Raw genomic sequence first — 25674 nt, 5'->3', positions numbered from 1 at the left:
CTCCGGCGGCAGCCAGTGTGTCCCTCCCTGCCAGACGAGAGTCTTCTATCAAGCCAATAGAGAGGATTCCGGAGAAGAGAATGCCGGAGCTTAGTCTGACCCCTCAGTACCCAAAGAAAGGGGGTGGAGAAGAACTCCAGGGCACAGACATTTCTTCGTCCGACGAGGAGATGATGATTTCCGTTCGCACCATGGTGGTGACGACGATGGGAGCGTTGAGATCCCCGCTGGAGGTGTCAGCCTTGAGTGGACTGAGATGACGATATGGGCGCTGGCCCAAATCGACCCTGTCCCCCAGGTGCCCCCTCGAGACATTTCGCAGGATAACCTCTCGATCCTCCATACTTGTGTTGGAAATTCAGAGGAGGTTGCCGACCGCGCCACCAGCGGCATCACCGGTGGCCCCGTTGACACCAGGCAACCACCAGCGAAGAAGAGAAGACGCCCTATGCCTCCATTACAACCGCCGCTCCCCCCCACCCCCACATCTCCCCCTAGCGGGACGGGGAGGGACACGGCGACGACAAACAGACAATGGCGCAGGGCTGGGAGAGCCTGCATCGCCGGCTCTGAGAGCTTCTCCACTGGACGAAGTGGCATCTTTCATTCCATGATTGCCCGGGTGTCCGAGCTTTTCCAGCTCACCCTGGAGGAGGAGGAGGGCTTCCTGTACCAACACCAGGAGGCAAAGAGGAAGACTATCCTGTCGGTACCGCTCCTGGACGGCATCTGGGAGAAGGGGCTGGCACTGCTGAAGAACCCCGCCTCCTCCCCTGCGAAGAGACCGGCTTGAGAAAAAGTACGAGGTGCAGAGTCTTCACCTAAGTGTCTGAGGTCTCAACCGTCGCCGGACTCAGTGGTCTCGGCGGACGCCAGGAAGAAGTCGTCGAGTTGGTTGTCTTCTTCATCTGCATCCCCGGACAACGAGGGGAAGAAATTGTATTCCATGGGTAGAAAGGTAATCTACTCGGCGGCCTCAAATGCAAAACTCTGAGAACATTTATCATTAATGATGTTTCATGGCAAGCTATCATCCGTTCCCAAAACATCATTGAAATTAAGCGGCCTAGAGAGTCAGTAAAATGACAAAGATGATTCACTCTGGCCTCCCATGTGCCCTGGCATTCTCAGGTGATCCAGGATGCTGGCAGGCGTGGCAGAAGTCAGGATGCAGGAGCAGACACGGTGAGCGTCCAGCTGCTATATGCAGAACAACGCGAAGCACGTGTGGCTGTTCGGGTGGGGTTTAAATAGCCTTGGAAGAAGTTCCAGGTATGTATCCTTCCTCCAATCAGGTATGTATCCTTCCCCGACCACGCCCGGATGGTAAATTAGTCCCACAGGTAAAGTAGTTCCTTTCAGGCCTCAAGGAGGCTGGGATCCTGCAGCATGGTCTGCATCAGGTAAGTGCACCCAAGCATTTCCATAATGAGCCTGGCGCCATAGGCGCCAGGACACTGTCCAAAGGGCCCCTATATGGGGTTGCTGGGTCCTTCCTTGGGGACTGGATGTCCGCTTTCAGGGACGCAGGGCTTGAACCGGCTCCCCGGGAGCGGGCATCATGACATGTTTCTATGTCGCTATCAAAATTAATGAGGATATCCAAAACTCTTGTCCTTAGATCTCACTTCCGTATTTACTGTCATTGGCTAAATCGGCGCTGGCGCACACCTCCATTAAGGCGGCCATCTCCTGCTACACCAGGTCTCCGGGGCGGTCTTCGCTGTGGTCGCACCGTCTAGTCAAAGAGTTCAACAAGGGACTGTTCGGCTTGTTCCCGCCAGTGAAGGCTCCAGCCCCGGCGTGGGAACTCAACGTGGTGCTAACTAGGCTCATGGGGCCCCCATTTGAACCTATGCATTCAGCCCTGATTAAGTTTGTCGTGGAAGACCGCTTTTCTCGTGGCCATCACCTTGGCAAGACGAGTAGGTGAGATCCAGGCCCTGTCCTGCAAGCAACCTTACTTGACTTTCCACGAGACAAGGGTGGTTCTGCGGATGCACCCCTCCTTCATGGCCAAGGTTCTGTCTGAATTTCATCTCAATGAGCCCTTGGTGCTGCCTCTGTTTTTTACGACGTCTTTGTCGCCGCCTGAAAGGACTTTGCACATGCCGGATGTGACTCGAGTGCTTAAGTTTTATGTGGCCCGCACAAAGAGTTTCCGGAAAACCTCTCAGCTTTTTGTGAACTTTGGCCCTGTGAACCATGGGAAGGCCCTGTCCAAGGCTTCCATTTCCAGATGGCTCTCTGGCTGCATCACTGTCACTGGTTGGCAAACCGACCGCTGCCTGGCCGTCTGAGAGCCCATTCCACCAGAGCGATCGCTGCGACAACAGCGTTCCTGTCTGGTGTGCCCCTGCTGGACAAATGCAGTGCTGCTATATGGAGTTTAACGCACACCTTCACGAAATTCTACTGCATCAACAGGGATTCCTGGGAGGAGTCCAGAGTCGGTAAAGCAGTGCTGCGTGACCTGTTCGCTTGAAGGTGAGCCTGATGAGGGAGGGAAGAGATTGCTTCTGTTGCGCCTTGCCACCTCCTCTGGTTGTGTAGTTATGTACTGCTGTCTATTTTTTATTCATGAGCATGTGAATCCATGCCAGACCCCATGATGGAGAAGGAACAAGTTACTTACCTGTAGCTGTTGTTCTCCAGCATGGGTCTGGCATGGATTCACATGCGAACCCTGCTGCCTGCCCCTCTGCGGCTCTTCACTGGGTCATACTGCCTCTTTACGTGCTACCAAATCTGAAGATGGCTGCCAGAGGAGGGGATTAGGTAGAGCGTAGTCATTGGCTGTGGGCGGTATGACCCAGAGCTCAGTGACTGGTTTATAGGCGAAAGACAGTTTAGAAACGAAACTGAAACTGTTTTTTCTTTTACAGAGGATTCCCAGCCTGACGACTGGGAATATTCATGAGCATGTGAATCCATGCCAGACCAATGCAGGAGAACAGTTAGAGGTAAGTAACTTGTTCCTTATAAAATACTCCCATTGGGAATGGGACTTTCGAATGGATTGTGTCCTCCCACGTATTCCTTATATTTGATATTCCCATATCGAGCTTGCAGCTTCAGACTTTTTTTTTCAGTAGAGGGCGCTGCGCGTCGATGCCCCTTGGAGGCTTCCATCTTGACAACGTCGTAATCATGGGTATAAGTAGTTGCGCGCCGCGTCCCTTGCTCAGTTCTGTTTTTCCGCGCTTCATGAGCTTTGGGAACGTAATGCTTGGTTCTGTGAAGAAATCAAAAATTCTCGAGTTTTTTCATCTAGAATCCTTCGATTGCGATGGCCTCGTCTTCGGCTCCATCTACGCCCCAATCTTGCTTTAAAAAATGCCGAGATTGTGGAGCAAAGATGTCCTTGACAGACCCACACAGGGTCTGTCTGTGGTGCCTTGGGGCAGAGCATCCATGTTCGGAATGTGAAGTGTCTATCAATAACGGCGAAAGCCTTACGAGAGCACAGAGGAAGTTGGAGAGAGGTAAGATCCAAAAATCCATTACCCTGACTAAACGTACCTCAGACGAGTCGAGACCATAGTCTCCTCGACGTAAGAAACGCTCTGGTTCACGATCTCGGAGCGGATCGCACCATTCATCCGCTTCGATGCATAGTAAGAAAAGGCGTCATAGATCGCCTTCCACCTCATCCTCCAGTTCAGCGGGGAGAGTTACATGTCCCACCAAGCACAGCTCCCCGCCCCAGTGGGAAGATTTTCGTAAAAGAATGCTAAAGGTGTTTGAGAACGCGGCTTTGCCCCCCTCCGAGACACCTAGTGGCGATACCCCAGGAGAGAAACCTGGTTAACATACGAGCCGTGAGTCTTCCACCTCAGCAAAACAAACTCCTCGAGAGCGTGAAAACCCCTTGAGTTGAGATAAAGCCTCTGTGACGCGCAAGACGTTGTCACTGTCGAATCATCTGTCGAAGGCGAAGACTGCATCATCGATGTCATCGGCGACTGTCGAAAGAGGCCATCGCCAACCCCCTCGACAACTTAATTGAAGACGTTGATGTTAGTCGATTCTATCGACGACCTCAATGCCAATAACAAATCCATCGAGATTCTGATGCAGAAAGACCCTTTGGGCTGCAGTGTACGAGGCCTTCCATACCTGAAGAATTGGTCTCAGAAGAAGCCAGATTGAAATACCTGCAAGAGTCCTTACAGGAAGCAAGCGGGTTGATACTTCCCCAGAGATTGATTTCAATAAGCCTGAACCAGGTCATCATGCAGATAGTAATTACATGACACTAATGAACAGGTTGATGGAATATATGGGGTGGTCTAGGCCCACACATGTATACGAGCAAGATGTCCTCACCAACATACTTGATAAGAGACTTCAAGAAGTTCCTATCATCCCCTTTCACAAGGCCTTACAAAAGATGTCTACAAACTGGGAACCACTGGAGGGGATCCCTGCAGTCGGCAAAAGACTGACAGCAAAATATAGGGCATCAGTTGCAGATGCCCTATACTTGTCAAAATACCCGACCCCAGAAAGCTTAGTTCAAGCTGCAACCTAGTCAGGTAAACAGACTGCATACCCTACAATCCCGCAGGATCGTGATAAGAAGTTTGATGCCATGGCCAAGAAAGTTTTCTCTGCATGCAGCATGGCCCTAAAGTCTGCCACATGCACGCTGGCAAGATTTAGCCACACCTTTTGGGAGTGTTTCAATGGCAGCTGACCGTCTCCCTAAACGGGCAGAGATAGATGGTTTCTTTAACATTATCAAGGATGGAAAGGACGCTGTGTGAGTCGCTCCAGACCGGTCTCTACTCTGTTGACGGCATCAGCAGAGCCATGGCGGCTAGTACGACAATCCGCAGATTTGCGTGGTTGCGGAAGTCTGGATTTGCTCCAGACGTACAGTCCAGACTTCTGAATATGCTCTTTGACGTCACTCTTCTATTTGGTAAGAAAGCTGATGACGGTTTGGAGAAGTTGCAAACTTCCAAGGCGGCGGCCAAATCCCTTGGAGCTGCGATAAGACAAACACTGAACCGCCCCACTGGTGCACCCTGGAGGGGCCGGTCCTTTCGCTTTTATTCCGCATTTGTAGAAGGCAGAGGACAGCCAGCTCAAAGGCCAGTGACTATTTACCCGTGGTGGACGGGACAAAGGTACTAAAGCCGCAGCAGCAGGGGCTACCTTAACATCAGCCTCTGCGTCGGCCGCCTCAAAACCTCTCCGAGGTCTTATATCACAAGACAGCAGTAGGAGGCAGGTTAACTCAACATCTGACAGAATGGCAGGCTATTACTTCAGATACTTGGGCACTGGTGACAATTGCCCAGGGTTACTGCCTGCCTTTACTACAAAAACCTCCATGCAGGAAATTCTAGACCTGCTGGAGAAAGGTGCCATAGAACCGGTACCTGTAGCAGAGAGGAACAAGGGTTGCTACTCCCCTTATTTTCTTATTCTGAAAAAGGAGGACTGAGACTCATCTTGGACTGAAGAGAATTGAACAAATTCCTCAGGAAGCACGAGTGCTAGATGGTTACCCTTTTTCATATCCTTCAGGCCCTCGAGATTCAGGATTGGTTGGTATCTCTGAACCTTCAGGATGCTTACTTTCATGTGAAAATCCATCAAAAGCACAAAGTACCTGAGGTTCGCCATTGGAAACTCACACTATCAGTTTCGGGTTCTGCCATTTGGGCTAACCTCCGTCCCGAGGGTTTTCACCAAGCTAATGGCGATTGTGGCAACGAGTCTCAGGAGAGGGGGATTCACGTCTACCCCATCTGGACGATTGGTTGATCAGTGCCAGTTCCCCGGAACAAGCCCTGGAACATCTAAACCATACCTGCCTATCCCTCCAAAGGCTGAACTTCTCCCTCAACTTCAAGAAGTCCCACATGATACCATCACAAAGACTCCAATTTATCGGAGCAGTCCTGGATGCATCCCTGGGAAAAGCCTCGCCACCAGAGTTGAGGCAAGCCTCGCCACCAGAGTTGAGGCAAGCCTCGCCACCAGAGTTGAGGCAAGCCTCGCCACCAGAGTTGAGGGCTCAAGACATTCTACTAATGGTGACAGAATTTCAGAATGCCCAACATCTCGCAGCCTTCAACTTTCTGAGGTTGCTCGGCTTGGTGGCATCCTGCATTTTTCTGGTGCCAGAGGCTCGCCTGAGAATGAGATCTCTCCAGTGGGCTCTCAGGACCCAGTGGTCAGTTTCTATGGAAGGATGTCAGATCTCCTACAAATCCCAAACAGGGTCTTACTGGATCTTCAGTGGTGGGCCTATCGGGAGAACATCTTGAAAGGAGAATCGTTTTGGTAACCATGGCCGGAGATAACAGTAGTGACGAACCCTTACTCATGGTGTGGGGCCCCTGCAGACTAGACGTTTAGGTGACACTTGCGTAAGGCGCAACGATGGAGAGGGCATACAACTGATTCCAGAACCGTGACAAATGGTCCCTGGAGAAATTTGAGTCTGGGTGTTAAGTCTACACGCCAGTCGCTGTCCCCACCCCACCCGCCCTACATGCCTTCCATAGGGTTAAAAGTCCTGTCCATAGCTCACTCCTACCCAACATTTGTTGGTGGATCTCTGGGTCAAGAATCCCCCCTCAAAGCCTTACCTAGTTTGTTGGGATTGATTTGAGTACTTATGTGAATATCTGTACTTTAACTTTTTGACTCTTAATCTTAACCACTAGTACTACAAATCTCTTTATAAACCTACCTGAAAAGTATCTTCTTTTGGAACTGGTGAATTTTGGCCACAAGACCCAAACCATCTTAGGGTTGTACTTTATAAGAGCTAGGGAATCTGTTTTATGGTTTCTTGAAGTGGTGTTTCTATTTAGAGAAGCATACGAGATTCCAAGACCTCCACACGCGGGTGAACACCGCGTCCCCCTGAGCTCCCGTACCGAGGCAGCAGCAAAACACGATAAGCAGTTGAGCAAGCCCTCCCCAGGAGCCACTGGGTCTTGTACGCGGCACAAGGACAAGGAACGACATCGGCGACCACACCACTTTGCTCTGAGGCCCTCGAACACCGCAATATGTTTGATACGCGGGCTGCGGAGGCCGCAATCCTCATGACTGCAGCGAGCCCGGCAGGGTATTCGCCACTGGGTGGCATCAGACCCACCCTGTAGATTTCAGGAGCTACTAAAGAGGACCCGCCAGCAGAAGTAAGTGCTCCGCCGAACCAAGAAAGGACTAGGCGGCGAACCGCCACCCACTGGCAGGTCCAAAGGCCCTGGTGTCGGCCCCCTACTGGGAAGGAACACCACGAGGCACAGGGGTGCCGTGGCCCCACCGGCCATCATTCTATTACAAACCCCTTCTGAAGCCATAAACGGGGGATTGACGCAAGCATGCAGAGTAGCAGGGCACCAAAGGCCAAGGCTTCGTGAGAGACTCACCGACCTAACCCCCACCCTCCTGACAACATCCAACGGGAAGGACGTCATCCAGCTGACAAGCAGGGAACCATCGGAGTGGGCCCCGAGCATTGAGCCCACTCGCTCGTCTGAAGAACCGTGCATCTCTACAGACTGCCCGAGAGGCGGGGTGCATCCAGTCATTCAGAAGCTCGACCGCTCCAGGATCACAAGTAAGTGCGGAGGGGGAACCCTGACGAGGCCCTGGGAACCCATCCACGCGCCCGTGAAGGGAAATCGCCAGAGACACAGAGCGGCCCACTTGAACCAACTGGGACCGTGCAGAAAAGCGCTGAGAGATAATGCCGACCAGGTTCCCCAGGCACATATCCCACATAAGGCCCAAAGCCCCCGCCACACCGAAGGAGCTACCGGGATCCCAGCAGTTAGCTACCCACGCTGGAGGTCCCGGACCCTGTGGTACGGGCCGAGAACCTCTACCTCAGGCCAACGCACATTAGCCATATTCTGTGACATAAGCAGCTGCAACTGCACCATGTGGTGAACCCTAACCAGATAAGGCGCCCTACCCAGGCTCCTACACACCGCAACGCGGCTGCGAAGGCCTCCAAAACCCAACGGGGTTCCCGCCTTTTACCTGAGGCAAATAAAACACTCCATGCTACAGAAGCCCATTGCCCAGCGGTAGGGGAACTTACCATCAAGTCCCCAAAAGGATGCTAAAGGAACTTTGATAGAGCCTACTAATTTACCCTACACAGCAATCAAACTCTGTCACGGGTGTGACTCACCATGCCAATTAAAACCAGCATTGTTTCAGGAGGGACCACAGGCAGCTACCACGTCTTGGTCCCTCGAAGCAGCACTGAGGGGTCCAAGAGTGGGGACACGAAAGGTTGCAAGGGGTGGAAGGCCCCAAAAAACACAAACATTACCCGGACCTACAGACTACGGGCCGTTACAGCCCCCAAAATACATCTGGAACAGGCGGGACTTTCCAGGGGCCAAACCACGCGTCGCGATGTCCAGAAACGGGAACAAGGAGACTCCAGCAGCCTTCCAACACATTTGCCAGAGAAACGGACCCACCCGGGGGCCACACCCTGAGTGACTGGGCTGCGTAAACTTTGGCGGCCGTCACGCAGGAAGACCAGGAGAGACCGTTGACGCACGCCTCACTTAAATACCAATGCGTGGACAAACTGAGAGAAGATCTGGCCGAAGGAATACAACAAAATTGAAGAGCTAGTGGATACCAATGAGAGGGCAATTCAAGAAGTGACAGAAGACGCAAGCAAAACCGCCAACCTGCTGGAGACCCTGGCGGTCGCCACCCACAACCTCGAGCTACAGACAGAAGACCTGGAAAACCGGTCCAGGAGATCTAACATACGGGTCAAGTGTTTGCCAGAGGAGACTCAAGACCAAGACCTGACTGTGCTCCTGAAGAGCATCTTTGAAGACCTGCTGGAAGCAGAGACAGGCGCAGATATCCAATTTGACAGAATCCACAGGGTGGGCCCGTGACATCAGGAACCGGGGGCGAGACCAAGAGATGTCTTGGTGGCCTTCCACAGCTACACGCCCAAGGAACAAATCCTAGCCAAGGCCAGAAAAGCTAACCAGATCCCCTACAATGGGGTGGAAATTTTCCTGTACCAAGATTTGTCACAGATGACCCTCAACAGAAGAAGGCGCATGGCCCCAGTTCTGGCACACCTGAGAGATCATTATATTCGATACAGATGGTTGCACCCATTCGGACTGAGCTTAAATTGGCAAGGAAAATAGCACAAAGTTATGACATGTGAGCAGGGGCCAACTCTACTGGGAATCTACGACGAAGGGCAAGCAAAACTCCCCCCACCCCCCGTCCACCAGTCAACTTAGTGCCCGGAGGCCATGGGAATGGTCTACAGTCAAGTCCAAAAGATCCAAGAAGGGGGGAAAACCAACCCCCCCACAGATGCCCGCCAACCAACAAGGACTCGGACAAAGCGGGGAAGCCCAACGAGAGCGATAAATGAACTCAAATCAAGGCACACTCTACAGCGACTACATGCCTGGGGAGGGCGTGCAAGAAGTTAAGTTCCATGCTTGAACATTAATCCGATGTTGTGATTCCATAACCTCGCGGGAGGGAGGGGGTCAGCACACTGGAATGGAATGGGGATGTCCCGCGTGGGGAACCTCTGGGCATCTTTTAGGGTCCAGCACTCATGACCACAAAATGAGTGGGGCTGAGGGCCAGCTGAACCCACCCAACAGGGGGGTGAGGAGAGGTTGGAGGAGGGATGGAGGGAAGGAAGGGAGAAGGGAGCTGGAGGTGGTAGATATGTGAGGGGTGTGGCCACGACTGGTGGTAGAGGGGAACCAAAGGGGCACCCCTGAAACTAAAGGGGCACCGGACAGACAACAGTAAGCGAAAATGGCTAATGCAGATCAATTAAGGGTCTTATCGTTAAATGTCAATGGCCTTAACTCACCGATCAAAAGGAAAAAGGTGGAAAGATTCCTGAGGAGGCAGCAACCGCATATAGTTACTCTGCAAGAGACCAACATCCAAACCTGGGAGACACAGGATATAAATCTGAGGCTCAAAAAAGGGGGCGTCCTCGTAGCGCTGAAGGACGGGCTTGACCTGTCGTAAAGGGGATAGAAAAGGATACACGGGAGATACCCTGCAATAGCACTGGAGGGGAGAGGCCAACATGGTTGCAACAATCTATGCACCAAACACGGGCCAAGACGCCTACTTGCAGAAAGCCCTCACCCGATTAGAGAAGTTCTCAGGATCCTCTGTCATTTTAACGGGATTTCAACCTGGCCTGGAACCCCACCACTCTGGGGACCTGAGCGGAAATTCCAAGACCTTGCCATAATTGATATATGGAGGGAACTCCAGTGGGACAGGGAGGGATACAGCTTTTCCTCTCACGCATACCGATCTCACTCCAGGATTGACTATCTATGGCTTTCCAGAACACTGCTTGGCAAGACGAGCGACATGGCACTGGGCGCTTTCATACTTTCCGATCATGCGCCAATGACCCTAAATCTAAAAAGAAACGAAGACCCACCCGGCACGTGGAAGTGGAGATATCCGACCCAGCTCTTCAAAGTGATATAGCAGAAGAAGTGGAAACCTTCTCTAAGAACAGTAAGATCAGCGACACTACACCACAGACCTGGTGGGATACGTGAAAAGCAACAATAAGAGGCAGGATTATAGCCATAAAAGCAAGACAAGCAAGGGAACTGAGGTTAGAAGAAGCCCAGCTAGAGGAGAAACTAAAAGACATAATGGCTAAAATGGGCCCGAAGCAAACCGCAGCTACGAAAAGAGAATACAGGTCAATAAGGGGCCAATTAGATCTCATACACACCAGGGCGGTGGAGCACAAGCTTCTGCGGCTTAGACAAAAGTACTATATCAAAGCTAATAAATCAGACTGCCTCCTAGCCAAAATGCTGAGAAAAGAAGAAAAGGATAAAACAATACTAAACATTGAGCTACAGGGAGGACTGACTAGCACTAAAAACAGACATAGAGACAGAGTTTGTGCAGTTATATTCTAAACTAAATAGCTTAGACAATCCATCACCTACGCGACAGGAAGCCTACTTAAACAAAATAGAGCTGCAACAAATAACGGGATGAGAGGGAAGCCCTGGAAAGGGAAATCATAAGAGACGAGGTTAGGACAGCTATAGACACACTACCAATTAATAAATCCATGGGGCCAGGCGACTACGTTGCGGAATTGTATAAAACCCACAAAGAAATACTAATCCCTACCTCACAAACTTATTTAACCGCATAGGAATGTCCAAAGCATTACCCAATTAAATGGAAGAGGCTAAGGTGATACTAATTCCCAAAAAAGGCTAAGACCCCACTGACTGCAGGCCCTACCGCCCCATCGCATTAATAAATGTTGACAGGTAAATCCTAGCCACTAGACTCTAAAGGATTCTCCCCAGGATAGTCAAGGGCGACCAGTCAGGCTTTTCATCAGGGGAAGACGGACAGGGGACAACGTCAGGAGAATAGGTAATCTAATTGAGAAGACCCAAAAGAGACGAATCCCTGCTCTCCACTTGGCAGTGGACACAGAGAAAGCCTTTGACCGGGTGGAGTGGGGATTCCTCTTAATTGCCATGACCAAGATGGGCTTTGGGCCGAACTTTCTGGGGCGAATTGGAGCTAACTACCAACACCCTCTCCTCCAGTTCGCCATTAACGGGCACATCACTGACCCTGTAGCTGTCTGGAGAGATACGCCCGCTGTCCCCCATATTATACGCATTACATTTAGAACCCTTCTTAGCAGCTATAAGAGCAAACTAGAGCATAGCAGGAATACCGTTCGGGGGAGACACCCACAAAGTCGCTGCCTTCGCTGACGATATGCTCTTGACGGTGACGCAACCATACATATCCCTGAGAGCAGTGAACCTAGAACTTGCCCACTTCGGGACAGTGCCAGGACTAAAAGTGAATACAAACAAATCCTAAATACTCACTCGCCCCCACGACCACAGCCGAGCGAAACCTTAAATTTCTTCCATAATGGATTCAGCGTGTACTCAAAATGCGCAAAATAGACGTAAATCGCAGTAAACAATATTTCAAAATCTAATTCAGAATCCATCGTGACCTCAAAATCATATTAATACATCCCAGAACGGCAGCCTGCAATGACGCTCATTGCAGGCTGCCGTTCTGGGATTTTTCCCCAACAATTACACTATTGAGGTATTGGCACCTCTATTAATAAGGAAGTTTGAATCTGACAGACTGGCCATTGTGCCAAAATGTATATTCTGCTCAGGCACTTATGCTGTGAATGTAGATGATCCACAACAAAGGGTTCCTGTGAATGAGGAACTTTTCTTGCAGTACAATACTCATTTCTTCTATTCAAGAATAATTTACTTATGAGGAAAACATTTTTTCCAACATTACTAGACTGCCTTGATAACGACCCAGTGGTCGAAACGCGTGTCGGCTGTGTTTGGATTAAAACTCTTTTTCACATATTCAATGGCTTTATCCATTATGATTTTGATGTCATGATGGATTCTGAATTACATTTTCAAATATTGTTTACTGCGATTTAGGTCTATTTTGCGCTTTTTGAGTACTCCGCATCCATTACAGTTCATTACCCTGGGGGATCTGAGGGTAACTCTCTGTGTACTCTTTGCTGCATACAGACAGGATTATAGGAAGTTGAGCGCACCATGTTAGTTATCCCTCCAGTTTGTATCATTTAAAGTCCTTCCAGTACAGGTGTGTCGACTACTCCATAACATATCTAGGGGTTAAACTTACCAAATCGGTGCGTGGGTTATATCAAGCCAACTAATCCATCCTTCTTGAAGAAACTTAAAACAAAAATGATAGACTGGGGCCCTCTATATCATGATTGGGGCGTATCAATGTCTTAAAAATGGTAGTGTTTCTGCAACTTCTTTACTACTTCACGTCTCTCCCGATCCACATCTCGTCCCCCTTCTTTAAAGCCCTTCACAAAACAACAAATCAATTTCTTTGGAACAATAAACCTCTGAGTAGTGGCAAAATTAATGAGAAACCCTGTCTCCCTACATGGAATGGGGGTAGTAGACTTCAAGGCTAACTACACCGCAGCACAAACTAGAGTCATTAGAGATTGGCAAATGGATGATAGGGGGAAAATATGGCGGTCAATGGACAGGGCGGTCGCAAGGGGGCACCTAGAGGGAATTCTGTGGAAACCAAGGGCGGATAGACCAGTGCAAATGTATAGTAGCCTAATATCAGCAGTGGCCAAGGCATGGGACCAAGATCACACATCACCTCCTTCCCCTCCCCATGCACACAACTCTTCGATTAACCCGCAATTCACCCGGGACTCAAAACACCCACATTCGACCCCTGGCAGCAAGGGGGATGCCACAGGGTTAGAGACATGTTTAACAGAGAACAGATTACATTTTTCGAGCAATGCAAATCTGACTTTGGTGTGGGGGAAAGTCAAAGGTTCAGCTATGTCCAATTGAGGCACTGGTTGTTACACACCTTTATGAGAAACGCTGGGCCTGACCCTGTTTGAGAAGTACTTAAACACTGATTCCGATTCTGGGGACAAGAGAGTGGTTGCAAACATATACAAACTCATTAAGGACAGAGAGGCCCCCCCCCCCGAGCAGAACATATATGGGGAAATGGGAAGCAGACACTGGATGCACAATATAGGAAATTGAATGGTCGAAACTCTGGGGCAGATTCCCAAATTATCAAGATCCATCCAAATTAGAGAGATCTGGCTGAAGCTAATTCTGCAGTGACACTTAACTCCGGTCAAACTACATAGAATATACCCAGAGGCTTCACAACTTTGCTGGAGCAATTGTGGAGGGGAGGGCGCCTGGAGCCACATATGGTAGGATTATCCAAAATTAGACCAATACTGGACAAATTTAAGAAGATGATCAGCTATAAGAAATGTATAAGCAGTAATTTACTTTCTGGTAGGTTAGGATGTGATTGTCGTTTTAAGATTTGAAAGTTGGTAGGGATGCGAAAATGAGAGTGATTGAAAGAGAATGGAAAAGATAATTTAGTTTAAGTTGTTTTGATGTAGGATTGGATGCGTTGGTTGTAAAAAAGTTTGTAATAAACTAATTTACAAATAAGAAAAATGATTATCAATGTTATGATTTCATTTGAATCAATTTTTAACCCAAACTAACTTGCATGACATTTATTACAGTTCACCTCCTATCTGATACGATTCAAGGTGTCACAGCAACAGCCACAGGTGTGCAATACCAGCAATCATGGCTCTGTATAATGTAAGTGAAGTGCTCTTTCTTTACTTTAATACAAACGCCATTTTCATTATAGGAAATGTTAAGACCTGTTTCACTAGATTTTCTATGCCTCCAGATCGTGCCTCAAAAGGTACTCACTTATAGCTTTTTGCAAGTGATAATGGTCTCTCTGCGAAACGGTCTGCCCTGTGTGTGGAGCACTGAAGGGGCGAGTGACCTTTATGCTGGACTAGTAGCTTGCAACCTGCCATTTTTACTTCTGCTCGAGTTACAGCAAGTCATTGATTGCAGTGCTCCTAGGGTCAGGCCAGAATCAGAAAGCGAAACCCTTCCATTTATACAGCGGAATAGTGAAGTCCATATAGTTTTTTTTTCCCCAGTTTTAGTCAATATTGTATGTGTGTGTTAAAGAGTAAACTGCTTTGCATGTGTTGCAAACAATGTTTGTGAATAACAGGGGACCCGTCCCTAACCCCTAGTGCATTCGTATGGTAATTACCAAAGAACTGTTACTGGAGTTCCCAGGAGCTATTGATTTTCAGTATTGGCTCTCGGTGCCACCAATGGAGTTATTCCTAGAATCTCCATCCTTTGTTCACTTATGAGGTATATAGGAAGGTTTGCTTGTTTGGAGTTGGATACCAGATGAAGGGAGTGTTACTAAATAGTTTGAGAGAACTGTACTCGGTGCCTGATTGGGCTCCTTTATAGGGTAACGAGAATGCATGAGATTTGAGATGAAACTGTGGGTCACAGTGACACTCTTAGAATGTTGACACTCTTAGATACCAGCTTTCACAGTGGTAATTATGGCAAACAATATTTTGTTGCAAAGCTTTTGAAACAAACTGGCTAGAACATTGGCTTGCTTGTTGTAGAATCCGAATAAAGAGTGCCGGACTAGACCGGCCAAGTCAAAATTTGCCCTAAGCTGTGCACCCCCTCCATCAAACTTCAACAACACTGGAGACTTTTAGACAGAAAAGTCTTCAGAACAATTGTGCTTTCAGACCAATATTACAGGTAGACTGGAGCAGTGGATATTGCCGTGTTTATGGGACTAGTGTCTATACTGTTGTAGATGGCGAAATCATATCCAGCAGGATTAAGGCTGACTGAACAGTGTCTCCCTACCAGGACATAGTCATTTAATATACCACACTATCTGAATAAAATTGAATAAAATTTGAACATTCCACAAAAGCTGGCTTATTGATAAACCTTGAACTTGTTTGTACATACACAATTCTCCTCCTTTGATAGGCCCATGCCCCCCAGCCTTTACTCTTTATCGATTAACACAGGACTGAAAATCTTTAGGATAACTGCTACTCCTATTTGGATTCAGATCTCAACCTTTTTTGTGCCTTCTGTCTGTTTATCTTAGTGACAATTGTATGTTTTGTGGATCGTTTTTCTTCCTTTTACTTTCTTCCTTCATCAGACCATTAACACTGCACTGTACAGTAGGCAAACATGCCTCCAATTAGCTTTTGAAATATTTTGTCAACACTCTTAGCCTGTGCAGGTCTTCATGTCTTTCCTAAGAACCTTGGCTGTCCTATTTTTAAATCAAATCTCGTACACAGTGTCTTGACCTTTGACAAATTCAACAAAGGGACATACACTGCCCCTTTTATTATTATCGTATTTATTGAGCACAGACCTAGCTTTGGGAAGCAACAAAGCGCTTAACAATCGTAGGGGGGAGAACATAGTTGGAGAATCAGAAAAACAAGGAATTGGATCTAACACGGAGGGTGGGCAGTTTGTTAGCAATGGATCAACAAGCAACCGTGGGAGGAAGCAGTGGGATCAGATCACCCAGTCTTGCATGGTGGTGTTTGGATGGTTTGTGGTTCTATCTGTTAAGGAGGGGAAATTCTTTGAAGAGGGGGTCTTGAGCTCCTTCCGGAACTGTATATGCAAGAGGACCTTATGACTTTCAATCTTGTGCACCACAGCAACCGATTGAACCATTCTCCTACTGATTTCTTATTTCTTGTGATAGAATCTCCTGTTAGTTTTAATGGGAAACGCGCATCTGTGTTGTATCAGGAATGAGCGACACATAAATGTATATACAAAATTCAAATGTACAATGTTTAACTCCTATCCATTCATACAAAAATGTAGGCTGCAATCGGTACTTTATCCAATTACATTCTCTGTAAATCATCTTGAAGGTTCTTCTCCCACTTATAGTCAAGCCACTTGCATAGGTTTCTACATTCATAAAGAGAGAGACGACATTAAAGAAGACAGAATGCAAAGGATGTCTTACCTCATAAATCTCTGTAGCTATATGGGGAATGGTTGTGATGTCACCTACCTTGAGGGTAGTGCTGCAGGGGAATGCAAGAGCAATACAGTTTGTGAGGTGGTAAAGTAGTAGCTAGGTCTATCTACATTCTGGTGGAATGGAAAGAGAAAATACAGGGAAAAATGGTTAAAATTAGTCACTTTGGGGTATTAGAGGAAAAAGGATGAAAATATGGACAGTGGAAGCAATGAAAAGAGGTAAGGTGCCCTTGATGCCCGGAGTTGGTCTTTTACTTTCCATCCAATTCCTTCCCAGTCCCACAAATTTCATCAGTTTACCAGACACCATTTTTTAATTCAAAATGCCTTTTAATCTTTTGGTCCTACTTCTTTTTCATACAAACCCCTCCGTGTCAAGGGGAGAGAATGAGAGCGCGTTCAGAAAGTACATGGAACAGAGGTTGAGAAGGGCTTAAGATCAGATTGTGAAAGAGTAACGAGAGATGAAGTTTGCCATGTAGTTGGGAGCCAGCCTCTTTCATGCATTCTGTGAACAATCAACGGTGTTCGTCCCTTCTTCTCAAGAGGGAGCCACCCCCTTTGAAGCTAGGGAGGTGAGCCTGCTCCACAAGACCGTTCCTAGGGATCTGGACAAGTGGGTCCTCACTGGGAGTGAACCCCCCCCTTAAGGGACAAGTACTCCCGTTCCTGGGAGGAACTCCCTGGATCAGCCACACTATCCGCATATGTTGGACTGCCTACTGGGAAGAAGAATGCAACATCCTTATGTGGTTGTAGGCAATGCTGAAGTACAGCCGTTGGAGAATTTAAAAGATGTCCCTTTAAGAGTCTTGCACTTAACTGCGACGATTAGAGAGGTGGAGAGAGAGTATTGACCGCAGTTTGTGCCCCCTGACGTGATCGCACTAAGAAAAGGGGGCATGGTCGAGACTAGTCACGTAGCCTGCGACAATTGAAACAGGTGAGGATTGCCAAAGCAAGACTCCGGGAGACGGGCAAGCAAAGCACTGGGGGGGGGGGAGGGAGAACTGCTGCCCGAGAGAGGTCTCCAGGACCTGGTGGTGGCGTGACCACGAGCGAAGTGTGGTGGGCGACGTGCCCGCACAACTACACTAAGACTGTCACTGCTGGTAGCGAGTGCAACTTCCCATCGTCTGCGTCCAAAGAAAGCAGAAGCTTGCGGGGATGCAGAGTGGGAAGAAACGGAGGACCAAGAAGAATACTTGCTTGAGTGCTGAACCCTGCAAGGTTACCATACTCACCTGAAGGTACCGGGGAACACGGGAAACGCAGGAGGCAGGCGGGAAAGGAACACATGAAGAGTACAATTCATCCAAGTCATAAAGAAGCGTCCAGAGGAAAGCAGTTGTTGTATTACCAATGAGGGAAATAAAGTGCATGAAGAGTGTAACTCGTTTTAGCCCCAAAGAAGAAACACATACTGAAGTAGTATGTGAAGCGCTTGCAGAGCGAATACCAAATAAACCCAAGAGGCTAATAGAGACTGGAGACAAATAAGGAAGGGATACTGCCTCATAAGCAAAGAGAGGAAGACTGGAGACAACACGACTCAAAAGCTGGGTCTAAAGAAATATGGTACCATTGAAGAGAAAGCACCAAGGAAGATCCCATGAGACCTGTTTCACAAGGGAATCAAGTACCATGTAATATAATCATGGTTGAATTGGGAGAATACAAGACAAGAGTGTGCAAAAGTATGCAAAGACTTACTGGCCACAACATATCCTTGAAGAAAGCACACAACCTAGAAGTGTTGACCAAGAATTGAGAGCAGACATTTCATCCAGAGAACATTTGTTATGTTGATTTGTACCGCGCACCGCTACCACCCAGAGGCAGTCACCAGGCGCTCGCGTGGCTCTGCAATGGAAGGGGCTGGGGGATTAGTGGGGATAGGGTAACAGGATACATTCAGAACCTGGAGGAACTGGCATCTGCAAGTGTTGTTTTGCATGCAGTAGTATTGTGAGAGGCCTTGTGCATTGTAACGGAATGGGTAAGATTCTGTGCCTCTGGTGTGTGGTAGTGTTTTGTGTTAGTGTGTTGTGTGGGTTATGAAGGGGTTGTCGTGTGCACTGGTTAGGTAGTGTCCATAAGGTATCCAGAGTCCCAGGTGGTAATAGCTGTAAGATAATCCGCCATCTTGGTGTGTAGTTGCATTGTTGATGGGTTTTTGTACTATGTGAGTGTTTACTCTAGGTGTGGGCATAGCAATGGTTCTCTGTTTATGTGGAGTGTGGCTAGTCCAGGTTTTGTATACTTGAGTCAGTTATGTAAGAAGAGCCGGTGGGGAAAATGGGTTAGTAAAATTGGTCAGATTGTTTTTTAGCCTTTGACGCAGCCCTTTGGATGCCGCTTGACGGTATCTAGCCAGGATCTTGTGTGTGGTTCTTTTTTGGCCCATGCCGTCTCTAGTTGTTTGTCTGTGGTGGTGTTGTTGGCGGTGTCCCTACGAGGTTATCATTGTCTGCTGAATAGCTAGGTTTTGAGCAGTTTCCTGAAGGTTATGTGGTCTTCTGTGGTTCTAATTTCTTTGGCCGTGTTGTTCCAGATGTTAGCGATCAGATGTGAGAACTTTCCTTTTTTTGTAGTGTTTGCCTTTATTTGCTGGTCGCAGCTGGATCTTCGTTCTCTTCCTGGGCAATATTTGCTAATCTTGTCTTGGAGTTATTCCTCTCCTTGTCTGTGCAAGGCTTTTTGGGCGATGCAGAGTGCTTTGAATTTGATGCACTTTTTTACTGTTAACCAATGTAGGCTTTTCAGTGCTGGAGCGATGTGGTCTCTTCTGTTTAGTTTTAAAAGGGTCCTGGCTAATGTATCTTGCACTCTTTAGAGTTTCTTTGTAAGTCTTTCTGTCCTTCCTAGGTAGAGGCCGTTTTCATAGTCCATTATTGTGAGTATCAGGGTATGATTGTGAGGATTCTGTGGGGAATGAAGAGGTAGGGGAGTAAACCTCTGAGCAGTCGTAAGGGGAAGACACATTTTTTGGCAATTGCGTTGAATTGCGGCTCCAGTGATAGTCCGTTGTCTAAGAGTATTCGTTGATTATTTACTAAATTTGTAGTCTCTTATTGCGTCCCCATGCTGATCAACCAGTCCAGTTTGGGGTCCCTCCATCGAATCCTGCGGGTGAGAGCATTATTTCCAATTTTGCTGGGTTCAGTTTGAGATTGTTCATTTTCATCAAGTTGTAGATGTCAGTGAGGCAGTTGTTGAGGCTGTTATTTTGTTCCTGGGTTCTGTTTGTTTTCACTATCACTTGTTTGCGTAGTTGTAGGCGATATGTCCGTGGGTTCGATTTTCATCTGTGGGCACATGGAGATGTTGAACAGTGGTGGGGGGGGGGGAGACGCTGGACCCTGTGGGACTCTGCAGGATATATTTTTGGCGTTTGAGGTGAACAGTGGTAGGTAGGTTCTTTCAGTTCGGTTTGTTAGGAATGAGGTAAGCCACTTGAGTGCGGTTTCGTTTATGCCACATTCCAACAATATTTTTATTAGTGTTGCATGGCTGATTGTGTCTAAAGCCACTGATATGTCCAATAGTATGAGGGCCGATAGGGCATTGTCGTCTGTTTATTTTCAGCTCGTCCCATATCGATAGAAGTGCTGATTCTGTTCCTCTCATTGGTCTGAAGCCAACTTGTGACCGGTCGAGTACTCTGTTTCGACGGATTTAGAAGGACTTTGTACACGTGGTTCTCCTGGGTCTTTGCTCGGTAGGACAGCTTGGATATTTGTCTGTAGTTGCTTGGATCTTCTGTGCTTTCTAATTCCTTTTTTATCAGCGGTTTGATGTATGCTGATTTGAAGGAGGACGGTACTATTCCTCTTTTGAGTGATATAATTATTAGTTCTCGGAAGTGCATCGCTGGGGTTCTGTGGTTGAGGATTTCTTTGAAGATGTTGGGGAGACAGGGGTGCCTTGGGGCTCCTGCAAGGTGGGTGTCCTTGATCAGTATGGGGAAGGTTTCTTCTGCAATTGGTTCTAGGCAGATGAGTTTTGCTGTAATACGTGTTTCGCCCCTGTGTCTGTGATCCAGTAATTGTATTTGTATTTGCCTGGGATAGGTTGATGGTCTGCTGGATTGTCTGTTTTTATACTTAAATGGTTGGTGATGTTGTCACAAAGTTCTTGTGTCGGGGCAATGGAATTCTTGCTGGAAGAAGTTATTTTTCATCTCCTTAATTTTGAAGAGTTCTTTCTGTGGATTGTTTGGCGATTCTGTTTGTGGCGTAGTAGAACTTATTTGCTTTTGGGGACTGTTGATTTGTATCTTTTGTATTTTATTTTATCTCGTCGGGTGTATTGTTCTCCATTTCATTTCCATTGTGTGATTTCTTTTATTTTTAAATATTTTTTTTTTTTTTAGTTCATCTGTGAATATTTTGCTGCCAGTTTTTTGGGAGTTGCTTTGAATGTTTTAGCTGGTGCTAACTGGTCAAGGGCCTTGAGGATCCAATTGTTGAAATCTCCCCGTATGACTAGGTTGTCCTGGTGTGATATTAGCATGGCACCCTCGTCCGCTAGTTTCGTTGCAAAGTTGGTGTTGTAAGAAGGTGGTCTGTAGATCAGGAGGAATATTATGTTGGATTGGTCTTAGAGTTCTATCTTGATGAGGAGGTATTCAATCTTCTGCGTTGGTTGTGATGATTCGAGATGCTTGGATGTGTTCTTTGTGTATGATTGCAATTCCTCCTCTGTTTTCTCTGTTGGTGTGTATTAATTTGTAGTTTGTAATTTGAAATGTGTGCTTCGTTCGCAATGGCTATATAGTTGTCTGATAACCAGGTTTCTGTGAGAGCACGTCTGTGCCTCCTTCGCTTAATAGGTCATGAATTTCTATTAAGTGTTTTGCCATAGATCTGATGTTGAGAAGGCTGCAGTGTAGTTTGTTTGAATTTCCTTTCGGGTTGTTGGCATCGTTTGTCCGGCCCGGTGTGGTGTTGGTTGGGTTTCAGTTGCTAGTGGGTTTTCCCTGTTTGAACCTCTTGGGCGGAGTGGGTTTTTGGTGATCAGTCTCTTTGTAGAGTAGGCTGATGAGGTGTATGGCTGGGTTGTTTGGTTTCGGTTCGTTCTGAGTGGTAAATTGTATAGGTACCTGTCTGTTGTTCCTGTCTAGGGTGATGGATTCCAGTTTGTCCCTGATTTTGATTGGGGTATTTTCCATGGCGAAGACCGGGTTGGGATGGTTTATTAGTTGTCGTGTTGCGTTTGGTGTATTGGAGGGGTCTATATTTGTGACGTTTGCTGGCTGTCGGTTCGTTGTTGGTGTGCCGTTTTTACTTGTCACGCTGTCGAGAGGTGGTGAGTAATGTAGTCTGTCTTTGCTCTGTTTTCCTCTTGGATGAGTTGAAGTTGTTCACCTTGGTGGTAGGGTCAAGTAGAGTTGGGTTTGGGCCGAAGACATCTTTATTTGCAGATTTCCTGACAAGCACCCTTAGTTCTTTTAGCTAGGTATGTAAACCCTTTAGCAGTGGGGAACGTTGGGCTTTATCTATACTAGTTTATTAAAAACTACTAAAATGTCCTTAAAGTATCTGACTCCTCCTTCCGACCCGCCAAAATTCATACTGGGAGGAATGTAAAATACTTCCACATGGGTGTTGTGGGAAACCTGAAGGTGTCTCCCTAGCTAGTCCCCGCGGATCTGTCATCCATAACGCAGCCATAGTTATTGGATCCAGTTCCTGGGGGTGGACCAGTGAGGGGCGATCACCTAGATAGGGGGGGGGGTGTCCTTGGGGCGTGGCAATTCGACACTGACTGTGAGACGCGCTACCCCCCTTCTTTCAACACCTTTTCCCCCTCCTACCACGTAGGATATTCCGAAACACTGACCCCTGCACCACTTTTTCCAACATAGACACTTTCGTATACCACACACAACCGACTAACACCCGAGCCGTTTACCGAACATGCCCCAATACAAGGCTCAGGCATGGTCAGGCAATTGTGACGGCCCTTTCTCTTCCACACAGGAATAAAAGGTGGAGCACAAGAGCACACTACGTGTAAGGCAGACCACACAACGAGACAGCTATCCAGGTATGGCAGTCCAAGAGGAAAAAGGTGGTGAATATCGAGAGGCTGTCGAGGAGAGACACGACCTTGCTCTTTCCGAACCAGACCCACAAAACCTCTGCAGAAAGAATCGTAAGATCACAGACAATGCTCAAGTGTGTTGCAGCAGATGTCAATGGTACACAGAGCGTGCCTACGCTGATTAGCAGGACCGAGGGAGGCACCTTCTACCGTGGTACTGGCCTTGACTCCAGATATTCTGAAAAGCCAAGCGATACATCACAGTCGGTGAGTCGAGGGGAGAACCGATAAGAAAACCGAATTGTGTTAAACGAAAACCGCAAAGTATCAACTTAAAGGAAGTTCAAAGAACTGTTTGAATACAGGGGAGACCAGCTGCAGAGGGATCGGGCACCACGTGGGTGCTTACTCGAGAGACTCTGGTCAATCCCATGTTTGTTGAAACTGCTAATACCTGCATGTCTCGGGAAGGCCGCAAAGGAACGATCAAAGTGTTCATACGGGGGTCTTGCAAAATCCTCTGTACAGTCAAAAATCTTTGACGGACAGGTGATTGAGAAAGGCACAATTGATAAAGTTGGCAACAGTGGACCCGGCAGAGGGATGCTGATAAAAAGGAGCAAAGCCTGAAGTCCCTATGAACAGTGTGTTGACCGAAGTGAACCTGACCGAGGGATGTCCACAGTGAACTGTTTAGCAAAAGTTGGCAAGATTGAACCCGACAGAGGGATGCTGACAGAAAGGGGCAAAGTCTGGATAATTGTTTAAAAAGACATCAAGATTTGTGAAGCAAGGAAAAGCCATAGTGAACCCGAAAGCGGGAGGCTGAAAATTGAGATGGGTCTGCGCCTGGAAGAGGGGAACCCAGGGGTGAGCCATTATTACCCTTACTACCGTATAAAAGGAACTTTTTTGGTTTATTGTCCGACCCTTGAGGGCAAGAGACTTTTTGCAGGAAAAGAGACTTGTCCATCGAGGTTCTTGAAGGTTGAGAGCGGAACTGTCATCTTGTGCTGGGGAAGCCCGAGAAGTGTGCTGTGCTCAGAGGTTCCACCTTATCCTGTGCTCAAAACGTGGGGAAGGGAGACCCCGACAACTGCATACTGACACATTATTTGTGAACACTTATTTCTTTCTTATGAATCCTATTCCACACTTTTTGTAATTAGCGTAAGGATTGGCAATTGGTTTTTCTTAGTATAGGCCCATTTATTTGACACAATGCCACTAGGACTGCCTTATTTCATTTGATGGTCAAAGCTTGCTCCCATCTTAGATTTAAGTTTAGATTAGGCGTTTATTTCACCCACTTTTGCAGTTTAATAAACACCCTTGAACTGTGATCACTTGTCCGTCTTTACTGTTGAAGGGTCATAGATGTTGCTGAGGTTCCGAGCTGAAGAAGAGTAGGGGAGAGTGTCAGGTGGAAACTGGATGGTGCAAGGGTGTTGAAGAAGGATCTGAACACAAGTGTAGCATTTTGAGTCGCAAATACTTATTTTTTATTAAGAAATGCCTCAAACTAATACTACAGGAACTGTCATAATGTCTGTCGAAATTAAAGTCCACCGTCCTGGGTCGCAACCTACTTCTACAAATGAAACTAGAAGGTCCCTAGTGGAAAATATTCAATAATGAATTCCGAAATATATAAATATCAATTTAATTCTCAGGTGGTATGTTAATTTTCGACAAACTCCATTTCACTGGTTATTCAAACATGTTCACAGTACATAACATAATTACATTTCTAAGTGAAGGATACATTAAAGAACAATTTGAAAAAGGAAAAAGAGTACCAAGACCAGTGATTAAGTGAACAGAGGTTGTGATAGATTCAGACCAGAAAATAAATAAACCAGGGTCATTAGGTCCCTGCTACATGTAGTAGCAACATATATGAAATTTTGCCTGTACTGTTGTCATAGACATGGCTCATACCTTATTATTGAACCAGAAGGAATTAGATTTGCTTTGAGATATTCGTTCAAGAAATGGCCATGCAATTACGCTCGAAAAACATTTAATTTTTCTTAAGTTTAAGAATCTCATCTCTTGATGTTTGACTAGATGTGTTTTGAGCTTTCCCCTTGGGATGAAAGAAAGACGGGCCACTGATGACACCCAATATCTCTTGTTCACTAAAGCTGAGGTTAGATCCTTCAGCCATATTCCAATGAAGCAATATGGGACAAGTGTTATCCGGTTTTTGTGTTGCAGACTAAGAATTCTGTGAAGACAAAAGATACAATCAAATGTATTATTTAGTGTTCCCTAAAGCAACCTACTTCTATCCCTTTCATGACAAGTAAAAGAGTAAGTCAACAGAAAAGTTCCTTCTCCAGGAGAATGACGTTTTTCTACTGGTAGTTGGATTGTATTCCCAGAAATGTTCTTTGGCAAAAATATGCCAGGGGGCTTACTCCCTTTACATGGCTTTTGGTTCCAACAAACCTTTGTAGCAGTCAACTTTCAGAACCAGGAGAATGATGCCCTTCTTCTGGTATTGCTTCACACACTGCAATATAGTTCACACCAAAGCCAGGGGGAATGACTCCCTTCCCCTACTGTCTCTTGATGGAAAGGGATTTCAGTTCCTTCACCTTTTAGGACCAGGAGAATGACTTCCTGACACTTTGAAGAGGATTCTTTCCTCGGCTACTTAATATACTTATGTGGGGGTCCCAGACCCTTCTCGGATGGTCAATGGTTTTGTTGCTGACACTACAAGGAAATTCTCCTGTGATGCATGATTCACTTGGGTTAGGTCCCCAGACCCTTCTCTGGTGGTCAGTGAGCTTGTTTGGCCCACTGTGACAAAGTTCTCCTTGGATGCTCAATATGCTTATATGGAAAACAACATTCTTTGTGGCAGACACGCACACCTATCCAAAACTTCAACAAGAGGTGGTCTCCTTCCACGCTAACCAAGAGAACACTTAACAGTGTTTTTCCAAACCTGCAGTCGCAGGCAGAGCCGGTACTGCATTTTCTAGATGTTAAAAGGGTACTAAACCAGAACTAGTTGGATCAGGAAATCAGACAATCTGTTCATAAACTGTGGTGAAGCCAAGTTGGGCTCATCAGCGTCAAAGGCAATCCTGGATTGTACCGTGCATAG

The 25674-nt window shown here is 47.1% G+C and overlaps 1 protein-coding gene across 4 annotated transcripts in view; it reads left to right on the top strand.

Moving 5' to 3' along the window:
* Positions 1 to 25674, top strand: part of SLC4A11 (solute carrier family 4 member 11) — a 1288767-nt gene that overhangs the window by 383298 nt on the left and 879795 nt on the right. For all 4 annotated transcript variants that reach the window (XM_069632247.1, XM_069632248.1, XM_069632246.1 and 1 more), the window contains exon 6: positions 14144 to 14225. In XM_069632247.1, the coding sequence (XP_069488348.1) occupies positions 14144 to 14225 (82 nt within the window). The remainder of the gene's footprint in view (positions 1 to 14143; positions 14226 to 25674) is intronic.

Source organism: Ambystoma mexicanum, chromosome 6q (assembly GCF_040938575.1).
Source record: "Ambystoma mexicanum isolate Mex_15411 chromosome 6q, UKY_AmexF1_1, whole genome shotgun sequence".
Classification (NCBI taxonomy): Eukaryota; Metazoa; Chordata; class Amphibia; order Caudata; family Ambystomatidae; genus Ambystoma; species Ambystoma mexicanum.
This window is presented reverse-complemented; position numbering and strand designations above follow the sequence as displayed.